This window comes from Vulpes vulpes, chromosome X (genome assembly GCF_048418805.1).
Source record: "Vulpes vulpes isolate BD-2025 chromosome X, VulVul3, whole genome shotgun sequence".
In the NCBI taxonomy this organism is placed as follows: domain Eukaryota; kingdom Metazoa; phylum Chordata; class Mammalia; order Carnivora; family Canidae; genus Vulpes; species Vulpes vulpes.
Window position 1 is genome coordinate 84570895 of NC_132796.1, and position 24758 is coordinate 84595652.

The 24758-nt window shown below is 37.2% G+C and overlaps 1 protein-coding gene across 3 annotated transcripts in view; it reads right to left on the reverse strand.

Moving 5' to 3' along the window:
* Positions 1–4126: 4126 nt before the first annotated feature.
* IL13RA2 (interleukin 13 receptor subunit alpha 2) overlaps positions 4127–24758 on the reverse strand; it is a 48482-nt gene continuing 27850 nt past the window's right edge. For all 3 annotated transcript variants that reach the window (XM_072744576.1, XM_072744577.1, XM_025983892.2), the window contains 5 exons: positions 21678–21862; positions 20231–20376; positions 18745–18889; positions 5055–5170; positions 4127–4273 (listed from right to left, as the gene is read on the reverse strand). In XM_072744576.1, the coding sequence (XP_072600677.1) occupies positions 4223–4273; positions 5055–5170; positions 18745–18889; positions 20231–20376; positions 21678–21862 (643 nt within the window). In that variant the 3' untranslated portion in view covers positions 4127–4222. The remainder of the gene's footprint in view (positions 4274–5054; positions 5171–18744; positions 18890–20230; positions 20377–21677; positions 21863–24758) is intronic.

The following is a 24758-nucleotide window of genomic DNA, read 5'->3' on the forward strand; positions in this document are numbered from 1 at the left end:
CCAGGCATCCCTATTTCTCCAATTCTATTCGGGTTTTTTCTTCATGAATTTTTAGACAGTCTTGTTACATGAATGTATAATTGTTATGTCTTCCTGATAGAATCACTCTTTTATCATTATAAAATGTCTCAATCCCTAGTGACTTTTGGGTGATGTTTACATGGTATATATTTTTCAGTCATTCTACTTAAAACTCTATATCTTTAAATCTAAAATCTGTCTCCTATTTATAGTAGATAGTTGGATCTTTTTTTAAAATCCAGTCTCAGGGATGCCTGGGTGGCTCAGCGGTTGGGCGCCTGCCTTCCGCTCAGGTTGTGATCCCAGGATCCGGGATCAATTCCCACATCGGGCTCCCTGCAAGGAGCCTGCTTCTCCCTCTGCCTATGTCTCTGCCCCTCTCTCTGTGTATGTCTCTCGTGAATAAATAAATAAATCTTAAAAAAAAAATCCAGTCTCAAAATGTGTGTTTTTTGAATAGCGTAGCTAATCACAGTTTTATTGTTATCAATATGCCTGGTTTTACAACTGTCATTTTACTTTTTGCTTTTCCTATGATTCATATTATTTTCTCATTCCTTTCCTCTTTATTGCCTTAATTTGTAAGTGAGTATTTTTTTAGTGTAGTATTTCAATTACATTAATAATTGTTCACTATTTTTAAAATTTATTTTCTTGGTTACACTAGGACTTTCAGTATATATCTTAACTGCTCAGATCTACTTCAAATTTATAGCAACTTAAGGACAGTGAGATAGGGAAATGTTACTCCACGTAGTTCTATCCTCTTCTGCCTTTTTGTATGTTTGCTTATCAGCAAAATCTGTATTTTTTTTTTGATAGCATCCATAAACCAACTTTTCCAGTCTCTTTTCCAAAAATAGTCAGCCCCTTTAGGGAGAGCTACTGAACTCTCTGTTTGCATGGCCTTACTGTTCCTAATTGAAGCTCTCAGTACTGCTCCAGAGATGGCAGCAGAAACCTTCACTCTTGCAGTATCACCCCTTATAAGCAAGATGCTGGACTGGAGGGCAGGAAGGGGAGGGGCATCTCTAGTCTTCTTGCTTTATCCCTTCCAGCATAGGACCTCAGCCCTACATGGAAGGTGGAGTGAAGTTTACTGGAGTCCAGTATTCTCAGCTTGCTGTGCCTGGGAATGGGAGCTAGGTGGATGGAGGGAGCCTCAAATGTCCCTTGCCAGGAACAGAGCTTCTGCAACCCAGAACTGGGAAGGACAAGTAATGCTGGTGTCCAACCTCTCCTGGGGAGAAATCATAGTCATAAACTGGGATATGGATTTTTTTTGTGGTAATACAGCCTAAGCAGTCTAATCAGAACTGATGCTGGTAAGCAGGAGTGGATATATCATTAATAAGGCACAGTGAAGAATAAATTATGGGACTCCTTCTTCAAAACTCATTAAGAAATTGAAGTTGGTGACAGTAGATCACTAAATAATCATGTTTGAGGCCCTTCCAAGCCCCCAAGCATAGGGACCCATGTAATTGCACAGGTCATATACTCATGAAGCCATGTTCACTCATTTTAACCCTAGAGTAGGATCTTGGGGAACTCCTGCTATGAAAGGTGTCATTTAAAGGCTATTAAAGGGGACGCCTGGGTGGCTCAGTGGATGAGCATCTGCCTTTGGCTCAGGGCATGATCCTGGGGTCCGGGATCGAGTCCCACATCAGGCTCCTTGCAGGGAGCCTGCTTCTCCCTCTACCATCTCTGTGTCTCTCATGAATAAATAATCTTTTAAAAACAATAAAGGTGATTAAAGGTGTTTCTGGGAGGTCCTAGGGGAGAGGCTTCTAAGTGAAGGCACAGGGCAGCCCTAGGTGGCAGAAGTCAGATGGAAGAGAGGGGGAATGTGATTTAGGGTATTGTCTGTATACCAAGCACCAGGGAAATATTTGATATCTTATAATCTATCATAATGCAAAAAAAAAGACTTTAAAAATTCAATTTCAGAAAATGTGGACTCACATTATTGAAAGATTAATAAACCTACACAGCTAGCAGGCCAGGAGTTCCAGGGGTCCTTCTGTAAGAACTTTTGTCCTTTTGTCCAGATTTGTTGTCACTTTGTTGTCATATCCAGTTTATTAGGGCAATTCTGGTAGGGACTCCTAGGTTTATGGGAGGAATTCCAGAAATCTTTTGATTGGTATAGCTTATTATGCATGTTCTGAAGAGGGGAATTAAAATACTAGTTTCCCTAGACCCACTCATGTGGTTGATTGCCATTTATTTCCTTGTCTAGCCTTGACCTTTTTCCTCCACATTCCTCCTTCCCCCCAACACCTCTCAACATATCAAAAACATCTTTAGCAAACTGGTTTGAGAGTAATTTGCTAATTCTATTATAAATTACCATGGGATTTTTAATTTTTAACAAAGATAGATCTACTTAGGGAAGTGGTGCATTACAAGTGACAGTAGAGGATGGTATTCTGGTCTACACCTCAGTTTTAGCTCTTTCCCCCTTTTAAATGATCACTACCAATAATAGTCAAAGCTGTGGTTACCCTGCTCATGCACTTATCTCTCCATTATATTATTTTAATCCTTTTCATTCCAAAAAGGCTCCTATATATCAGTGCTTTTCAAACTGAGTATGCAGATGAATCACCAGGGATGTTCTTAAAATACAGATTGCTAATTGAGTAGATTTGGGAGAGGTCTGAGATTTTGCATTTCTAATAAACTCCCAGGAAATCCCTCTCTATTGGTCTGTGGACCACAGAGAAGAAACACCCTGTATAATATTAAACAGAAATTAGGGTTGGTTTTTTTTTAGTATTTTATTTATTTATTCATTCATGAGAAACAGAGAGAGAGAGAGAGAGGCAGAGACACAGACAGAGAGAGAAGCAGGCTCCATGCAAGGAGCCTGACATGAGACTCGATCCCAGGTCTCCAGGACCAGGCCCTGGACTGAAGGTAGCACTAAACCGCTGAGCCACCTGGGCTGCCCCAGAAATTGGTTTAAACTAAAACCAGGCTCTTGATTGTAATCTAGAAGTCATTATTCCCGAAGTTTTATTTTTATTTTTTTTTTAAGATTTTATTTATTTATTCATGAAAGACACAGAGAGAAAGAGAGGCAGAGACACAGGCAGAGGGAGAAGCAGGCTCCATGCAGGGAGCCTGACACAGGATCACATCCCGGGCTGAAGGCGGCACTGAGCCCCGGGCTGCCCCTATTCCCGAAGTTTTAAAGCAACTCTCTATACTTAGGATGTCACATTCTCTCCCAGGAGTCAATAGTCAATTAGTCTGAAAGGTGGATGTACTTTTAAAAGGCTTCTTAGTAATTTCAAAGGCTTCTGCCTTTTGGTCCCTGAACTTAAAAAAAAAAAACAAAAACAAAAACAAAAAAAATCACATCATCAGAAAGTAGGAGATGCTGCCTGCCAACTAGTATAGGAGTAAAAACTCCCAAGCTTTTTACTGCTTATTTGTGACATCTGAATTTTTCAAATATGATTTCTTTAGTCATTTCATTATTTTCAGCCTTCTACGCATTGTATTTCTTCCATCTTTTTCATGAAATGTAAAGCACATTTAGACTATGAATGTGTCGAAAACTTCTTGCTTCTTATTAATCCTCTCTTCAGGTTACTTTTAAAGCCAAACAACTGGGCAGCCCAGGTGGCTCAGTGGTTTAGCGCCACCTTCAGCCCCGGGCGTGATCTGGAGACCTGGGATCCAGTCCCACATCGGGTTCCCTGCATGGGGCCTGCTCCCCCTCTGCCTGTGTCTCTGCCTCTCTCTCTCTCTCTGTGTGTCTCTCATGAATAAATAAATAAAATCTTTAATAAAAATAAAAATAAAGCCAAACAACTTTACTTATGGTGAATACATTCATCCCAAGTACAGTTTAAAAAAAAAATTAGAATCTCATCTTCTAAGATTCAACATTATTTCTGGCTTAGTGCAAGTTATAAAATCACATTGTTCTATTAATACATCAGTGAATAGAACCAAACCCAACCCTTGACGTCTCTATGTGTAGCACTCTGACCATGTGTTTATGAGGAAAAAATCCTATTAATAGGATCCAGAAAATGTACTACTAGTTGAGGGTCTGAGTATTCTAAAGCCTATTTAAATACAACAATGCTTTTAAAATAAGATTTATTCAATATTTGAGGAAAAGCTTCGGTTTAATAAGACTCATATTTAACATCTGGCCATAAGACTGAAAGTTACTGAGTCAACAGAATGTGTCTTGATGAGAAAAGACTTCTTTTTTTGTATGAAAGATCTGAAATTAAAAAAGAGCTCCATTATTAAGAAATAGTCATTAATAACACAAACTATTTCAACTCAGATTAGTACCTCAGAGAAATAGATTTTTAAAAAGCATTCAAAAATAAAAAATAAAAAAGCGCTCAGCAGAGAAATAAAGTGAAACATTTCATACATATTCAAATTTCTCTATCTTTAAAAGAGCTGGTATTAAGATATTTTTCACCAAGTCACAATTTCTCCTTAAAGCCCACCAATCCTTAGTGACTTTCATCTTCTGATATTCTATAATATCTGTACAACTCAAATAGGAATCCTCTAAAAACAACTCACAGTGCAGGTTATATTTTTTATGGATTCTATCTCCCCCAACTAGAGTATGAGCTCTTAGAGGGCAGGCACTATCTTTTTCAATTTTTGCAATTTTTCCTGTGATACACTAGTAATATATTTCAGTCTACATCCAGTCTAAGCCACTCTTTTCTTCCTCCCAATCATGCTTTCCTCTTGTAACTCTTTCCTTATATTGTTCCCTAATCTAGAAGTAAATAGTGTTTCATATTCTAAAGCATTTGTTATTCCTATATTTCAGAAAACGTAAATCCACCTCCAAATTTAGTTTTATAGGGTTAATTTTTTTAATTACTGTATTTTCTGAAGACATCAAAATCCATTCAACATCAATTGTACACCCACAGTTTGCAGGAAAAAATTATAAAACATAGGTCCATCAGTTCTAAATGCAGAACATTTTTTGTTAGCTACTATCTCAAACTAAACACTGTTATACAACTTACCGTTTTCAGTAAAGCCCTTTGCTTATACAAAAGCAGGCAAGTTATTACGAAAACAAATATTGAGACAAAAGCAAATGGTATCAAGAAAAATACTAAGGTTTCCTTCCATATGTCACCTAGGATTAAAAATCACAAAAAAAGGGGGAAGGGTTAGATGTTTACAATTATTTTTGAAACTGAATTTGTTTATAAATAAACCAGTAATTGGTAAAGAGCTGACCTAAAACTTGGTAACTTCTGCCATATTTACTAGTGCATAGATACCATAGTTGTTTGTCTATAGCATTCCTTTCATTTGTGTACTTTGTATATAAAACAATTACTTTACTAAACTGTAACATCTCTTCATTTCACTTAGAAAAACAACTCCCCAAAGCTCAATTCTTATTTTCTGATATGATTTTATTTCAAATTTGACCTTGTGAAATTTCATAACAAAATGATGAAATATTAGTTAAGTGATTAAAGAAATAGGTCTTGTGTATCTCTTAACTCTTACTAAGTCAAAGGTTTATATTGTATCACATAATGCTATATAGTGAGCAAGAGCTGGTGACAGGTAGCAGAATACATGATCAGAAAATTTGACACTTTGGTGTGGGGATTATTTTGAGCTGAGGGCAATCGAGACCCAGCAAACTCAAGAAAAATGTTTACCTCTCCCTTAATTACATAAAAGAATTTAGATTTGGGGACCTGGTCTGAGAGAACTATTACCAGAGACAAGTTTTATTTGAATGACCTATCTGTATGGCAGGGCAAACATCTAATTACAATAGTAGCCCCCCCACCCCATACACACATCCTCATCCATGGTTTCAGTTATGTGTGGTCAACTATAGTCCAGAAGCAGATGATTCTCCTTCTGATGTACCATCAGAAGATCAATAGTAGCCTAATGCTATGTCATAATGCCTACATCATTCACCTCACTTTATCTCATCACTTAGGCATTTTATCATCTCACATCATCACAAAAAGAAGAGTAAGTATAAGGTATTTCAAAAGACCACATTCACATAGCTTTTATCACAGTTGTTGTTATAACTGTTCTATTTGTTAGTTATTGCTATTAATTTCTTATTGTGCCTACTTATAAATTAAACTTTACCATAGACGATATAGGAAAAAACAATTAACATGGGGTTCAGTACTCTCCATGGTTTTAGGCAACCACTGGGAGTTTTAGAACTTATCCCCTGTAGATAAGAGGGGGGACTACTGTACCAAACATCTCTCCTTATTGTTCTGTGAATTAATCCTTCTCCCCCTTTGAAGTCCCAGGCCCCAATCCTACTCCTTAGCTCAGATGGAATATAAGCCTCAACTGCCCTACTTGCCCTTAGGTCTCATATTTCCATGGGGCCCCTGTACCTATGAAATTAATTTTGTTTAATTGTTAATCTGTCTTATGTTATTTGAATTAGTAGAGCAGCCAAAGAATCTAGAAGAGTAAAAGGAACATTTTTCCTCCACAACAGTGGTGTATTCAGCAGGATAAACTTTAACTGGCCAGTAAGAATTCTTATCATGTCAGTCTCCCGGATCTCTGCCTACAGTCTCATGAAAGCAAGAGTGGTGAGAGTCCTTTTCTTTTTCTAAATTTATTTTTTTTTTAAGATTTTATTTATTTATTCATGAGAGACACAGAGAGAGAGGCAGAGACATAAGCAGAGGAAGAAGCAGGCTCCCTGCAGAGAACAACTGACATGGGACTCAATCCCAGGATCCTGGAATCATGACCTGAGCCAAAGGCAGATGCTCAACCACTGAGCCACTCAGGTGCCCCTCTTTTTCTTTTTTTTTTTTTTTTTATTTTTTTTTTATTTTTTTTTATTTTTTTTTTTATTTATTTTTTTTTTTTTTCTTTTTCTAAATTTAGATTAGCAGGAGAAAATATTTATGGAACAAGTTCCTTAGGTATAGTACATCTGGTAAAGATTTGATATTAGTACTTTTGGTTTCTATTGATCCTTTTCCTCTGTTTCCCTTTGTCCCTTTCTAGAACTTGAGAGCTTGGCTTTATGGCCAGTGAGAATATTCTGCCAACCAAAGGGTGTATGTACCAGTATGCATTTGGTAGACAGCTGAACAGGCTGTGGATCTGAGCTGACTGGAGTTAGGCCTAGGTCCACCTTAAAACCCAGAACTTAGGCTAAACTAGGTCTAGAATGAGGTTTCTTTGTTTGACTCTGGCAGCTGTCAGGGGAATTTTGTCATAAGGGGTCTCAGCCCATGAGGGCCCTTTTGTCATCTCAACCTTCATTGTCTCATTGTGATAATAAAGGTCTCTGTTTTCTTAGGCTGGATCTTGTGAGGGCTGCATCTTTTGCACTCTCCTTTGGGGTACCTTACTGGTTTGAGCCACTTTTGAGATTAATAGATCCTACTTATCAATGGCCAGACAATGGATATTTTCAATTGGACTTCTAGATTGAAATATTTTTAGAGAGCACTCATCCTATTGACACCTGTGGAAAAAACTCAATTAAAAATGGACATAAAAAAATATAATGGCTAGCCTTAGGGATTCCCTTAACAAGATTAAGGAACAAAAATTAGAAAAAAATTAAAAGTCTACATCTAGTGTAAATTCCCCTTTTCAAAATCTGGCTCCATTTGCCTAGTTCAGCTTCTCTTTTCTTATAACATATACAGAGAACACTCTTGCCTGATCTCCAGGACCAGGGTATATGGGTTACTTGTGTAAATGCTGAAAGATAGGAAGGGATTTTAGCAGAAGCACCAAAGAAGGGTGGTGGGGGTCCCTTTGCTATTCCTTATAATTCCCCCTACTTTCCAGGGATTTTTAATCAGGCTCTACCAGCTTCAGGTCTTTCCATACAATTTCCTTTCCAGGTATATTCTGGACCCTCATTACAAAGAATTCATGTCTCATGGACAGCAGCAAATCTTTTAAATTATAAAGCCCCTTTATCTCCACTTTCAGAAGATCATACCAATTTAGAGGGGTTGGAAAGATCAGTGGTCATTCAACCTGTCACTCACAAGGACCTTATTAGATGCTAAGGGGTATTATTCCTAGCTGTAGGTATATTGCAGTAAAAGACAAATCATGGGGCGCCTAGGTGGCTTAGTCAGTTGGGTATCTGCCTTCAGCTCAGGTCGTGATCTCAGGGTCCTGGGATCCTGCCCCAAATCAGGCTCTCTGCTCAGTGGGGAGAGAGCTCTCTGCTCTCTGCTCAGTCTGCCTCTCCTCCTCCTTCTGCCTCTTCCTCCACTTATGCACTTGCACTCTCTCTTTCTCAAATAAATAAATCTTTTTAAAAAATTAAAAATAAGCGGTAAATCCTATGGCTCCCTGAGAAAACTGCCCCCCTCCAGAAGAAACAGATCAGAATTTCTCCTAGGCCCTTCTACAAATGATCAGCTGAAGGCCAATGTTCAGGGGCTGATAGAAGCAACAGGAGATGCTTCCCTCCAACCCCACAACAAAGTTGAATTGTTCCAAGTTTAAATAGTACAGTCAGAAAGGCCTTTGCTTGAAAGCTTTATACAGACTTTACAAAGGCCTTATGCAAATTCTTCAACATCAACTCAAATGCCCTCACATCTGTCCTTGAAGGAGAGTTCCCGTATGGGCCCCTCCCAAAATTCCTGAGACTCTGAGGGATTTTCTGGTAAACTGCTACGTTATTCCCTTAAACAGCCAAGGGAAATGAAAACTAAAATTAATTAAAAACCTTGCCAAATACTGGAGCCTGCAAAGGGCATCCTGGGAAAACTGGCAGAAGCCAGCAAAGGGTGAGAATTCTTTATCAGAGTTAGCTCTCACAAATCTGTCCATAGTGCTCAATCAAGAGAGGAAGATGAAATTTCACATTGTCTCTTCCTTTCCAAATCCAGACCCATTGTTTATTGATCCTTTATCTCCCGGAGATAGCTATATGCTTTCTTGCTTGTCTTGTTTTGTTTCCAAGAACCAAGCTTGGATTCCTGCCTGCTTGGGACATGCAGGTGGTTGATTCTTTCTTTTGGCTATCTTTGGGAGTGACTCTGGATCTTGGGAAGGTAATAACCTTTGCATCCTCTTTGGGGCCCCTCTTATACTCAAGTGGGGGTTAAGTACTGCCAGAAATACTGTTTGTCCTAGATGAAAACTGACAAGATATTCTAAAGAATTTTTTAGTAGATCAGGAGTTGGTAAGAAATTGAAAGCTGATATACAGAGCCTGAAATAAATTTTTTTAGGCCTCTTCCCTAAGCTAAAATGAAATTAGGCACCCAGAAAGAAAAACCTTCTGAAGCCTTTGTAAAAGGATTTACTAAAACATTCCAAAGATCCCTGATATAAAAAAGCAGACTGAAGATAAAGGTACTTGAATGGGTGGACCAATCTATGATGTCACTTAGGCTACAATCCAATTCTTTGATAAATTGAGAATAACTGTCTTTTCCTTACAAATCTTTACAAAACTAGAAATGCAGCTGCAGAGGTAGTTTAAAGTTCACTTATTCCTTCTTATCACTCTCCAAATCTCCTCTATTTCTAAAGGCTTGAAAGTATTGTAAAAATTCTAGCTTTAGGAAACCAAAGTCCTCCTTGGAGGAACATGAATTCTTTCCCTGTGCCTTTGAGATGTAATTGTTAACTTTTATCTAGGTCATCTCTTTAAAGCACAAACTTCAGGGAGAAGTAATTCTTATCAGAAGAACACAAAAAGGGTAAGGTCATTTGAAACTTAGATGAATGCTTCTCACAAATATTAATTTGTATTATTGTACTTGACTCAATGGCAGTGATTTTTTAAATAGAAGCTAGAAGTTCTCAGTTTATGTCTGTATGCTTATGTGTGTTTATTTTTTTGAAGATTTATTTATTTTAAGGGGAGAGAGCCTGCACTCACAAGTGGGGGGAGGGGTAGAAGGAGAAGCAGAAGCAGACTTCCTGCTGACCGTGGAGCTCTACCAGGGTTTGATACCAGGCCCCTGAGCTCATGACCTGCACAGGTCAGATGCTTAACTGACTGAGCCACCCAGGTGCCTCTGTTTATATGTGTTTATATATATGTATTGTATGGTATTTGTCTGCCTTTGAATAGTGCTGCCAAAATTACTTTGTAAAAGAATTCTATTTAACTGACATAAAGAAAATTAAACATTTATATAAAATGAAGTCTCAGAAATATAATAGAAACTAACCCAAATGAATTTCAGGTTTACATGATCTGGGAAAATACTTGGTATTAAAGCTACTTTAAATTTGTTGGTTTGGGATCCCTGGGTGGCGCAGCGGTTTAGCGTCTGCCTTTGGCCCAGGGCGCGATCCTGGAGACCCAGGATCGAATCCCACGTCAGGCTCCCGGTGCATGGAGCCTGCTTCTCCCTCTGCCTGTGTCTCTGCCTCTCTCTCTCTCTCTGTGACTATGATAAATAAATAAAAAATAAAAAATAAAATTAAAAAAAAAAATAAATTTGTTGGTTTAATTAAAACAGGCATGTCTTTAGAGTTACAAGGATTAAACATAATGCCTTTATTCTACCAAGGCTTATTAAACCTCAAAAGAGTTTATGTTATCTCTTACAAAATTTGTCAGCAAGAAAAAATAGCTTGGGATGATGTCTGACTTTGTTCAATGTCTCATCAAGTTTTCGTGAGTAATCAAAAAAAAAAGTTTTTGTGAGTAATCTAAACATAATTATTGAGAACAAGTGAATTAGATATTTATGAAATAAGAGATTTTAGGTGAAATTTTAGTTTCCCTAAATCTTTTGGTAATCTAAAACCTTAAAGTTTTGCTAAGTTAAATGACCATAATACAGTCATAAAGATCATTTTTAAATAAGATAAAATGCTAAAACATTAATTACTTATATACTTCTTTCTTCCTTTTGTTAAAAAAAAAAAAAAGACAATAGGCTTAAAGTGGAGTCACTTGTGCTAAGCCCTGCACCAGCAAACTAAGACTTAATCTATAACTTAATTGCAATTTTAGCATTCTGTCAGGGACATGACCTTTATACATTCAGTCTGGCACTACCTGATCAGCACTAGTAAGGTAAGTGATTGGTAAACCCTTGACCCCTTTCATTCCATAAAGGAAGGTGACCTTGCCTAAAAAAATCCATGATTTTCCCCATTCTGCCTATAAAAGCCTTCCATTTCATACAGCCCCTCAGAGCTCCTTCCTATTTGCTAAGTGGGATGCTGCTCAATTTATAAATCTTACATAAAGCCAATTAGATCTTCAAATTTACACAGTTGAATTTCTATTTAAAACACTATTACAGGGCAGCCCGGGTGGCTCAGTGGTTTAGCACCGCCTTCAGCCTAGGGTGTGATCCTGGAGACCCAGGATCAAGTCCCATATCAGGCTTCCTGCATGAAGCCTGCTTCTCCCTCTGCCTGTGTCTCTGCCTCTCTCTCTCTCTGTGTGTCTCATGAATAAATAAATAAAATCTTAAAAAAAAAAAAAAACAGTATTACAGGGGGATCCCTGGGTGGCTCAGCAGTTTAGTGCCTACCTTTGGCCCAGGGCATGATCCTGGAGTCCCGGGATCGAGTCCCACATCAGGCTCCCTGCATGGAGCCTGCTTCTCCCTCTGCCTGTGTCTCTGCCTCTCTCTCTGTGTGTATCTCTCATAAATAAATAAATAATAAATAAATAAAATTAAAAAAAAAAAAAAACCACACACTATTACAGGGCAGCCCTGGTGGCTCAGTGGTTTAGCGCCACCTTCAGCCTGGGCTGTGATCCTGCAGATCCGGGATCAAGTCCCACATCCGGCTCCCTGCATGGAGTCTGCTTCTCCTTCTGCCTGTGTCTCTGCCTCTCTCTCTGTGTCTCTCATGAATAAATAAATAAAATCTTTTAAAAAATTAATTAAAAAAACATACTATTAAAAAGAAACTAAGATATTTGGGTCTGTTGGTAAACATGTCTTGTGTCATACTGAAAGACTATATTGTGAAGAAACATGTTTCTAGAAATTATGAAATGTATTCATAAATTTTCCAATCTAAAGAATACTGGCATAACAGTTTACAATTGCTTACTTCTTAGTTTCACTATAAATTAAGATTTCTAAAGGTTAAGAATTCTAATTAATTAATGTAATTAAAGCTGCTAGAGGGGCACCTGCACGGATCAGTGGTTGAGCATTTGCCTTTGGCTCAAGTCATGATCCTGGGGTCCTGGGATCGAGTCCCGCATCAGGCTCCCTGCAGGGTGCCTGCTTCTCCCTCTGCCTATGTCTTTGCCTTTCTCTCTGTGTTATCTCATAAATAAATAAAATCTTTAAATAAAAAATAGAGCTGCTAGAAATAATAAGGAAAATATCTCTGTATATAAGGAAAGTACAATATATATTTTTGGTAAGAGAGGTTATGAGGAATGGAGATGTATTTTTTGTTTAGGAAAAAGAAAGTAGTTTTATCCTAAAGTGAAACTGGTTGTTTCAGAAGAAGAAAGAAGAAAACAAAGGACAAATCATATAGAAAATTGGGAAGAAAGAAAGAGAAAAAGAATCCTACTTTTTGTGCTCGTTAGCTAAAATAGAATTAATTTATTATAAGAGTTATAAAATGAAGCTTTAAAATCAGTCATGTACTTACATAAAACTGGAACTTAATTTTCTTTTATCTGTTAAAAGGACAAAATTTTCTTGGACTATTGGTCTGCTATTGATAAGAGATTGTCAAAGGTTTTTCCTTAACTTTTAAGTAGTCTGCCTAGAAAGTAAAGATTTTCTGTTTTATCAAAGTAATTTCCTGAGCTTCATGTCTGGTCTTTGACAGTTAAGAAAACTGAATCTCCTCAATACTGAAAGAGCAAAGTTTTACTTATAACCATGTAACCTTCTGTATTTGCCTTTGAAATCTTTTGTCACTTTGGTCAAATAAATATTGTTTCATAGTGATATGTGATCCTTTTTTAGTCATGTCCAAACTTTTTTATATTTTTGACAAATTTCCTATAATCAAATTCCAAATGAAGTCCTTTTGATTTAGAACTTGGGTATTTTCTAGAGAGTCCCTGGAACATCTCAAAAGTTATGTTCTCTCTCCTTACAAAAAGTGAGATATCAAACTAATTAGGCTTGTTTGCTATGTTAAATTACATGGGAAGCATTGTCAAATAAGTGATGCTAAAGCTTCTTAGATTTTATTTGTGTGGATATAGTAGTAATATAAGTGTTTCAAAATTATGTGAAATTCCTAGAAATGTAGCATGTTTGGTATAATGATTGTTAGACATAATTCCAGTTACTGTCTTAAAATGTTGTATGTTACATAAATAACCAAATTTCCTTGTCACTTCCATTGAAATGAATTTTCATCAGATCTTTAATAATAAGTATTTTTTTAAACTTTTTATTTACAGTTATTGTTTTACCCATACACTTTTGAAAAAGTGTTCAAAAGTATTTGAAAAGTACTATATCTTCAAAAAGATTTAAAGAAAGCACTTTTGACAAGCACAAGTTTCTGATAACTTTAAGATCATAAAATTGAACAGAGTAAGAATTTCCAGAACTACTGAAAACCCTGGATTAAAGCAGAATAAGAATTAATCACATGGCACTCAGTGAAACTGATGAGGGTAATTATAATTTCTAAAATATTTTGTTTGAAACTTTGCTTTTTTTTTTTAATGGTTTCTTTTTCCAGATTCAAGGAAACTTTTTTCTCTTAAGTTCCTACATCTTAGAGCAACTTGGTAAAGTGCATCTTTGTGAACAAAGATGGAACAACTTTCCTCCGTACCTGATCCCTCCAGAATTTGGAGTATTCTTATTTCATGGCAATATTTGTTTAAGTTTAATAAGAAGCTGTTCTCCTTGTTAACAGGACACTACTGAAAACATTGGTTATATTACTAGGGCTTTGACTGGAATGTCATATTTGAGAGACATCTACATAGACTCAACCAGATATCACCAGTCTTCAGGAACTAAGGTGAGCTTTATGGGGGCAATAATTAAGCCCTTGGCAAAAATCAGCCGATGCCTTCTTGTCAGGTCGCTTCCTGGCAGGATCGGGAACTGAGAAAATCTGAGGAACCTCAAGAAGAGAGGAATTCACCCAAATCTATAGGTAGTGTAAGCCAAGTCTAACGACAAGAATTCAGCTTGGCTTCTTAGCCTTCAAAGGCTTTTAAAAATCCAATCTGAGATTCCCTATGAAAAGTTCCAGCAAAGCAGATTTAGGAGCCTATATCATCAATCACTATTCTTGTTGCACTTATGTAAATAATCAGGCCAAGTTTATTGAAACTAGATTTTGCAAACACATTTTTCTTACTATGGTTCTCTTTATAAACTGGAGATGACTATAGAAAGGAAACTGTTTTAGTAATACACCTTTGTGGATATCCAATTATTGTACTGTTAATTACCTCTGAGGTTTTCTTTTCTATCTATAAAATGGGCTATATACTGAACTCTTCTAGTTTCCTTCCATATATAGTTACAACCCTCCAAACTAAGATTTCCAAAGTTCTTCCACTCTTCTGACATGGAATCAATGAGAAGTAAAAAATCCCCTTTCTGGAAGCCATGCAAGCTAAAGCTAAACAACTTCATATAAACTTCAAAGAAATCACCACAACAGCTCATTTATAGACAATCTTTGTGCCTATAACAGTGTGGGCTACTGAGAAAGATCACTAGAGACATTCAAACTGAAAACTAGGAAAATCTATCAGACTGCCACTTCCTGCTCTTGGTCCATCTAAAGATGAGTTAAACAGTACATCTAGAAAACTTCTTGACTGGTTGGTTGCCTTCAGAAGTCAGGGTCCTGGGATCAAGCCCCACATCCCAACAGACTCCCTGCTCAGTGGGGAGTCTGTGGCTCCCTCTGCCTCTCCCTCCCCCCTGCTCTCTCAAATTAATAAATAAAATCTTAAAAAACAAAGAAGTCAGAAACTGAAATCATAATCTGCCCCTATTACTAACCATTTTTTGTTTGTTTCCACAGAAGTGCCTCTTCTTAAATACCTGATTGCTTGCATTATAAACCTAACTTCTGGAGCCTGCCCACATCACCAACTCTTGAAGTGAGACACAACTGCTTAACTAAACTGTCTCTGGGCTGAGAAACTTCTTAGGGAAGTTTCAAAGGCAAGACTGAAAAGGAGCAGAATACATGAACCAAAATGTGCCACTTTGGCATGTGGATTATTTTGAGCTGAAGACATTCAAGACCCAGCAGTCTTTAGAAAAAAACATTTACCTCTCTCTTAACTACCTAAAGAATTTAGATAGTGGGCCTGACTCAGAGAGTCACTTTGGTCTATTACCAAAGAAACATTCATCTCAATGACCCATCTTCATGGTAGGGCAAATATCTAATTACCAAACAGCTGCTTTTCTTATTGTCCTGTGAGCTCTATTCCCCTTTGAAACTCCAGGCCCCTATCCCATTCCTTAGTTTATGATGGCATATAGTAAGCAGTGACTGCTCTACTTACCCTCGAGTCTCATATTTTTACGGATTGCTGTACACAAAATTAGTTTGTCTTCTGTTGGTCTGTCTTGTGTCAAGTTAATTATTAGACCAGCCAAAGAACCTACAAGGGTAGAAGTAAAATATTTCCTTCCCTACACTGGTCTTTATAAAAGTCCCTGTGTGAATAATGGAGCTAGTCTTTATTTATTTATTTTTTAAAGATTTTGTTTATTCATGAGAGATACACAGAGAGGCTGAGACACAGGCAGAGGGAGAAGCAGAAGCAGGCTCTCTGCAAGGAGCCCGATGTGGGACTCCATCCCAAAACCCTGGGATCAGCCCATGAGCCGAAGGCAGATGCTCAACCACTAAGCCACCCAGGTGTCCCAATGGAGTTGGTCTTTAAAGGTCATTTTTTTTAAAGATTGTATTTATTTATTTATGAGAGACAGAGAGAGAGAGAGAGAGAGACGCAGAGACACAGGCAGAGGGAGAAGCAGGCTCCATACAGGGAGCCTGATGTGGGACTCGATCCTGGGTCTCCAAGATCAGGCCCTGGACTGAAGGCGGCACTAAACCGCTGAGCCACCCGGGCTGCCCTAAAGGTCTTTTTTTTTTTTTTTTTAAGATTTTATTTATTTATTTGACACAGAGATAGGGAGCAAGAGAGCACTAGCAGTGGGGGTAGCAGGCTCCCTGCTAAACAAGGAGCTTGATACAGGGCTCCATTCCAGGACCCCAGGATCATGACATGAGCAGAAGGCAGACACTTAACCAACTGAGCCACTCAGGTTCCCCTAAAAGTCATGTTTTTAAAGTTGTCTAACATTTTAGAAACTAAATGAGATGAGGTTGTTTTTCTTTTCTTTTAGCATAAAGCATTAATGGTTCTTTTGCATTGCAAGAAATGAGCAATCATTAGACAAACTTAAAAAGTAGACAAACCTTGTCCTTCCAAAACCAGTATCTTCCATTCATTTTGAAGGACTACAGAGCATCTTGAGTCCTAGGTCCATTACCTACACTCAAACCTACCCTCAAGTCCACCTTTTCCTTTGTCCTGTTCCCTTAGGATCTTCTTTTCTTTTTCTTTTTCTTTTTTTTTTTTTTTAAGATTTTATTTATTTATTCATGACAGAGAGAGAGAGAGAGAGGCAGAGACACAGGCAGAGGGAGAAGCAGGCTCCATGCAGGGAGCCCAATGTGGGACTCGATCCCGGAACTCCAGGATCACACCCCGGGCTACAGGCAGCACTAAACCACTGAACCACCGGGGCTGCCCAGGATCTTATTTTCTACTAAAAAATTAACAAATTCATATGTTCAACTAAGATATGCAAGGATATAATCCAGAGAAATGACTAATAATGTAAGCTTTCTGGCATACAAAATTAGCAGTGGGAAAGCAGGCTTCTTTCTGGAGGTTCAAGTTGCTTTCCCTACATGCAGAGTCAATCCTAAAAAAGATCTATTTTCATTTCCATAAAAAAGTATTGTCCTATATTTCTATTGCTTGAAACATCAATAAGGAAATCTCCTAAAGAGCTAAGAACTACATGTGTCTCAGGAAATTCTTTGTTCCTAATCTCAATGATTAAGATTCTACCAAGAGATATCCCTCAGGGCAAAAGAAATCTCAGTCATCAATATTGCAGTTAAGATTGTATGTAATATACACTAAAGGATGTATTATTTTGAGCATGTGGCAAAAAACCGTATCCACTTTAAACTATGCACTGACTAATGATAAGATACAATTCAGGGCATGATTTTTTCAGTGTCAGTTCCAGAGTCTCCAATGCCTGAAAAAATCTGACACATATTAGGTGTTTTATAAATATTTGATGAATGAAAGAGAACGATATATTATATCGATATAATAGGAGGGTAACAAACAGGGATTCTATTATAATGGAACAATAGGAAAAGAGATGAATGATTGACAGACACTAGTATCTATCTGTATCTATATCCATATATGTATTTACATATCTATATACCTGAAAGAGCGATGCTGAGTTAATTTCCTTCACTTTTGAACAATTATCAGTAATTTCTGTTGAGGGCAGCCCCCGGTGGCACAGCGGTTTGGCGCCTCCTGCAGCCTGGGGTGTGATCCTGGAGACCCGGGATCGAGTCCCACGTCGGGCTTCCTGCATGGAGCCTGCTTCTCCCTCTGCCTGTGTCTCTGCCTTTCTCTCTCTCTCTCTCTCTCTCTCTCTCTGAGTAAATAAATAAATCTTTAAAAAAAAAAGTAATTTCTGTTGATAAAGCTAGTATGCTATTTATAGCATATATTATGCTTTAGCATAATAATATTTTGCATCACTCTCAAGGCTTTTTTAGTTTATATTATTATTTAATTTAAATATATCTTTTTTATCATAAGTCACTATTTTTAAATTTTATTTTCTTAAAGATTTTATTTATATGAGAGAGAGCGAGCATGAGCAAGGGGAGCAGCAGAGGGAGAAGCAGACTCCCCACTGAGTAGTGGGCCTAACATAAGGCTGGATCCAAGGACCCTGGGATCATGACTTGAGCTGAAGGCAGATGCTTAACCAACTGAGCCACCCAGGCACCCCATCATAAGTCACTTTAAATCAGAATTGGAAGTGAATGGAATATGTTTTTACTAATGATGGTATGTTAATTTTAAAAACGCACAGTACGACACATTCAAAAACAAGTTTATGATGACCCTATCCTTGCTTTAAGATTTCTGTTCTCTTGAGAATTCAGAGCCTAGAAAAATATTGAATAAAATGTGCTTCCCAAAAAAAGAACTAGCATATTCTCTTTACCAACAGCCAGAAAAACAAGAATGTTCATGAAACAACTATAAGATTCTTGGAGTCACCTAACTCTGGGAAACGAACTAGGGGTGGTGGAAGGGGAGGAGGGCGGGGGGGTGGGGGTGACTGGGTGGCGGGCACTGACAGGAGCACTTGATGGGATGAGCACTGGGTGTTATTCTGTATGTTGGCAAATTGAACACCAATAAAAAATAAATTTATTATTTAAAAAAAAGATTCTTGGAGTCAGATGCACTACTGTTGCGCAACGAGGCCTCTATAAGATTCTTACATAAACTCGTTTACTCCTAGTTAAAACTGAATATTAGATTTTCTATAAATCTATTTTCGAGGTGCTTGCTAATTTTTTTCTATTTATAGACTATATGCAAGAGCATTTGATTTCCACAATTACAAAATATACTGAAAGAAAATAAATTTGCTAGCAAATAGCTATTTAGTTACTGTTCTTAACTCATACCTTTCCAGCATTGTTCATCACTCCACTCACTCCAGATTCCATCATCTGAGCAATAAATATTCACTTTACTTCTTACCATAAAGCATAATTTTTGGCTTTCATTTGATGTTCTTGTGATTTGTATCTCATTCTCAACTGTGGTAGTCTGAAAGCCAAGTGAAAAATAAGATGCCATCATTTGATCTAATTGTAGCTAGATAGATCCCATTTGATTTGTCACTTCATAGTGAATTTTGTTGCATAGAATATACATATCAAATGACTAGAAAGGTATATACCAAAATCTTGACAGTGATTATCTCTCTGTATGGTGGGGGTTCTTTTTCAGTTTTTTCTTCCCTTCCTTATATATATTATAAATTTTTTCTATTATAATGGATAATGGATCACCTGTAGTAAAGGGCATGTGTGACAGGGCAAAATGCCTAGATGTCTTTAGTGTTAATAATACCAGTATTTGCATTAGTGTTAAATTTCTCAGATTCCATAAACTGGAAAATGCCACATATACTGTTAGCAAAAAGAGCCATCATGTGAATGTCATTTCTATGGAAACTATAGAGTTCATACACATAAAGCCTTTTTTCCTCTTTATTCTTATTTTGGTTTACTGCCACAAAAGCTGTGTAATAGTGCTCAGGGCTTAGCATGAAACTTATTCAGATATGAGAATACACAAGGCTGGATGATCTCAATGGAGAAAAAAAAATTGCTTCAGTTTTGCTTTTCAAAGAACTGAACAGTGATTCTCATCCAAAATAACAGCTTCTCTTTTGTTGTAACTTCTTGTGAACCAGCATAATATAGTGGACCGGGAATAACTGGGTAATTTGTAAATCAATTCAGCTCCCAGTTTCTTCACCTGTATATGAAATTAATTAGAACTAATGGCTCACCTACATGTCTCCACCACTTCCTAAATTGGAAATCAGTGAATAAAATTAACAAAAGCAATGTGGGGCTAAAGGCATCATCACAGTGTTGTCGCTGGGTGGTAATGAGTCTTTAATCATTACCTACCCCCCACCACCAGCCCCTCTTCTGCATTATAAGCAATGCAAGTAGCCCAGTCAGAGCCTAATTCTGACATGATGTTTGCTCCTCAAGAAGTGGTTTTCCTTTTTCTTTTCTTTTCTTCTCACCTAAGGTTTCATCGTAATCCATCTCATACTTGCACTTAGCAACTTTAATTTATTGGCACATTATTAGAAACAAATGACAATATTATCTCTGAAGTCCTAATGTAGCTTTAAAATTGGTATCATTAATTATGCCTTCAGACTATAAGCAAGAATCTTTCTTTTGTCTCCTAAATTATATGGTTTTCTGGAAATTAAACTAAGATACATGTCATTCTATTCCTCATATAGATAGAAACTGATTTTGGTTCTCATGTTTGCTTATTTTATTAAAAAGGCTATGTTTAAAAAATAAATTTAAAAAAGGTTATGTTTATGATTTCTCCAAATAAATGCAATGTTCATACCACCCAAGTAGTATCATCTTCTGTGAATTCAATTTCATAAATTAAACATTTGGCTGGAATGGGTCCTTTAGGCATGTTCCATTTCAGGTTAATTTCCTCCGAATTATTCACAGTAAGACTAAGGTAGTCTGGTGGCAAAGGTTTAACTAAAAAGCAAAAAGAAGCCATTTCAACATGGAAGTTATTAAGTTTAGCAGTAGCTATTATAAAAAGCTAGGAACACCTAGTAAGAGAAGCCTCTAAGATAAATAGAGTGGTTCAAAACCAAGATTAGTTTATTGAGAAACTTGGTTATTTTGGAAATTAAATTTTGATAAGTTACATATTCACAAATATTTAAGTCCAAGAGAAAAGTTAGAAGATCCAAATCATTACGGTCATTTTTCCACTTGCTTGCATTAGGAACAACTGTCACAACCATTACTACTACTATTTTATCAATAGCTAACTCTCATTTAAAGCTTATGATGTGTCAGGCACCAAACCAGGGATGTCACATAAACTCACTCATGTCTCACAAGAAACCTATGACGTATCCTCTATTATCCTCATTTTACTGATAAGGACATTGAAACAGACATGAAACATAACTTGCCCAAAGTCATACAGCTAGAAAGTGATAAATCCAAGATTCAAATCCAGGTATAGCAGACTCTGAAACTTGTCATTATTATAACTGTTAGAACTAGGAACTCAGACTCAGAATATCCAACCATTTGCCTATTGAGATATCGAGATAAGTGATTCTATAATTGCTCCAACATTAACGCTAGACAAAAATACTTTATAGCAGACCAACTCTTTGAAGCTGTGGAATAAATTGTAAATTCTAAATAAAAATTCTAAAAAGACTTATTCTTCATTCAATTCCTTATTCCTGTACTTTTATTTTTTATTTTTCTTAAAGATTTTATTTTTTAATCATGAGAGACACTGAGAGAGAGGCAGAGACACAGGCAGAGGGAGAAGCAGGCTCCATGTAGGGAGCCTGACCTGGGACTTGATACCAGAACTCCAGGATCATGCCCCAAGCCAAATGCAGACGCTCAATCACTGAGTCACCCAGGCATCCCTCTGTACTTTTTTTATTTTTTATTTTTTTTAAGATTTATTTATTTATTTATTCATGATAGATATATATGTATAGAGAGAGGCAGAGACACAGGACGGGGGGGAGAGGCAGGCTCCATGCCGGAAGCCCGACGTGGGACTCGATCCCGGGTCTCCAGGACCCTGCCCTGGGCCAAAGGCAGGCGCCAAACCGCTGAGCCACCCAGGGATCCCTGTACTTTTATTTTTAATAAGAGTTTCTTCATATGCTCTATTGGCCCTCATTTTTCTGGCTTTGCATTTCCACAAATTTTTCTATATCTCTGTCTCCATCTCTTCTCTTCCATGTGGTTGTGAATGGCCTAAACTAGAAACATCTTGAAGTTGTTGAACTCACCTATATTTTGAAGCTGAAAAATAAAATAGCTGGGTCTGATAGGCTGGGATTCTGATGACCCATTAACACAGATGTAGAAATCTTTATAGTCTGATGACTCCAAATAGGGAAACCTGCATCCCATATTTTTTCCATTAACCTTGATGTAATCGGTACACTCTGCTGAATGGTCCAAGCCCTCATACCTGTAAAAAGAGGTATTGTAAGAATTGTGCTTACCAATATCTTAAAGTATGATTGTATTCAATTTTCAATTATCTTAAGATACCAAGTGATTAAAAAAAATTAATAACATGCAACATTTATTGAGCACCAACTCTGTGCCAAATCCTATGTTATGTGCTAGGGATACAACAGTTAAGAAAGCAGACATAGTCCATAATTTCAAGGAGATTACGACTTGGTAGGAGTCTTTACAAAATATCAAAGACAGAGCATGTACTTAGGTTATGTTTACTTGCTCACAGGATTTGTGAATCAAAGAATAAGATTTCTATTAAGAAAAGTAGGGGTTTGTATAGATTATGCTCGGTGATACTGCATTTTTTATATTGTACTGGAGAACTTATATTAAAGAAAGCAGAACTAGAAGCAGACTTACAAAATATTGTTATGTTTAATAAAATGAATCAAAGTCCTCTGAAAATACAACACACATCAAGAGATAAGCCTCAGTAAAGCTAACAGAGGGGCCAAAAAGAAAAAGAGCTGTCTGGCAAGTAAATATCTAATTTCCCATTCTCCTAGACAAGAAATGTTGTCATATCATCAAAAGTTAACCTCTTTCCAGTAATAAAGTTAGTGGGAATTAGGGTGGATTTCTCTACTGATTTTCAAAACAAAATGCCTAGTTTATTCTCCTAAATTATAGCTTGCAATGCAAAACGTGACATCTATAAAAGCAGACAAAATCCCTTTTGAAATTAGGCCAATCTAGCAGCTGATCAGGTGCTGATACAAATAGCCAGACTCTACTGAATTCACTTTATGCCAAGTATTTCATTTGTCGTTTGTTTTTTTTCACCCCAAGTTGTTATTTATTGCATGAAGGGGGTGATAAAAGAGACTTTTATGATAGTGAAAATATACTTTTTAAAAAATTCAATAGCTGCCAGCAGTATACTGGTTCTAGAGAGAGAGAAGAAAACCCAAGTATTCTATAAAAAGCTTTAATTGGCCTTTTCAGGTAGCCAAGTATTTATTTTGGGCAGAGTTTGCAAAGTTATAGTCTCTTGGTTAGTTCACCTGATTAGAGTTTGGGAGACTTGAGTTCTAGGCTTGACTTCATCCAGATTTACTTTGTGCCAGTGGGAAGCCTCATAGTACCCTTATTTTCCAGTTTCTAAGATGTCAATATTTATCTCTCACTACTAAGATGAGGATAAAGCTATGTTAAATATGAACTACAATGTATAAGAGGGCAGAGACTTTGTCTTATTCATACTTTTGGCTTTTTTATCTAGAACAGTGTCTGGCAGTTAATAATTGCTTAATATTTGTGGAATTATTGAACAAATAAATCAGACCATAGAAATAGACCCAGCCAATGCCAGATGAAGAAACTGAGACTCCAGAAAGGAAAACTGCTTGCCCAAGACCACTAAACTCAATGATGCCAGAGTAGCAATTAGAACCCAATTGGCATGTTTTATAATCTCGCCTTTTAAAAAACAGGTACCTGTTAACACTGGATCCTTTTTCTCAGGATTCTTAATAGCTTATACCTTATCACTTATATCTTATGATTTTTCTAAAAAAAAAAAATAGCCATGATAATTTGGATCTGAAACACAAAGAGTAACACTTTGTTCTCTCTTGCTTTTTTTATGTTTAAATTCTGATACATATTTATCAATGTACCAATACTTTCATTTGTTTCATTAATTTAATGAATATTTTGTGATAATCTACTATGGACATAGCACAGCGTAGATAGTTAAGAGAAATGTAAGAAACAGTTCACACCCACAACTCTCTTAAAAATTTAAGGGAGCAGACAAAGCACATATATATGACAAAAATTTAAATGCCACCCAGAGAAGGAATTAAGAGCTATAATAAGTCATAGTTCAGAAAAAAACTGAAGATAAGTTGATGTGATCAGTAAAGAGCTAATGAAATTGAATACCAGATGGGCCTTGAAAGGTGGGTAAGCATTGGTGAGAAGGCCAGAGGGCATTCCAGATAATAATGCACACAAAGGCATAAAAGATCATAACATGGGTGAGAAAAAAATGTAGTGATGGGTCTAAATGAAGTGGAACATTGCCACTGGTGACAGTAGAAGGTAATGTTGGAAAAGCAGTGATACCGTGAGGCAGAAATTTAAATGCCAAACTATATTTTATCCTGGAGGTAATGAATAGCCACTGGAAGTCTTTGATATATGAAAATTGTGGGACACCTGGGTGGCTCAGTGGTTGAACATCTGCCTTTGGCTCAGGTCATGATCCTGGGGTCCTGGGATTGAGTCCCACATCAGGGTCCCCACAGGGAGCCTGCTTCTCTCTCTGCCTATGTCTCTGACTCTCTCTGTGTCTCTTATGAATAAATAAATAAAAGCTTTAAAAAAAGAGAAAATAGCAACATAGGAAGATAAATCTGGTTACAGTGTGCAGAATGACTAGGAAGGGAAGATACTGGAAGGAGAGACCATCATTTGGGAGATTATGCCAGGCAGTTATCCAGGTGTGGAATGAGGTGAGAGTACAGTAGAGTTCTTGTAGTACAGATGGGAAGTAAAAAACAGATGTGCAACCTTGCAAAAGAGTGTCAGAATGCAGTGATCAATGTTACCATGAAACAATGAAGGAATCTAGATAGAAGATTCAAATGGCTGTAAGTTTAAAAGCCTCAGTGATGGTTAAAAAAGGATAGGGAGGGGAGCCCGGGTGGCTCAGCAGTTTAGCGCTGCCTTCAGCCCAGGGCCTGGTCTTGGAGACCCAGGATCGAGTCCCACATCAGGCTTCCTGCATGGAGCCTGCTTCTCCCTCTACCTGTGTCTCTGCCTCTCTTTCTCTCTGTGTGTCTCATCGATAAATAAATAAAATCTTATAAAAAAAAAAAAAGGATAGGGAAACC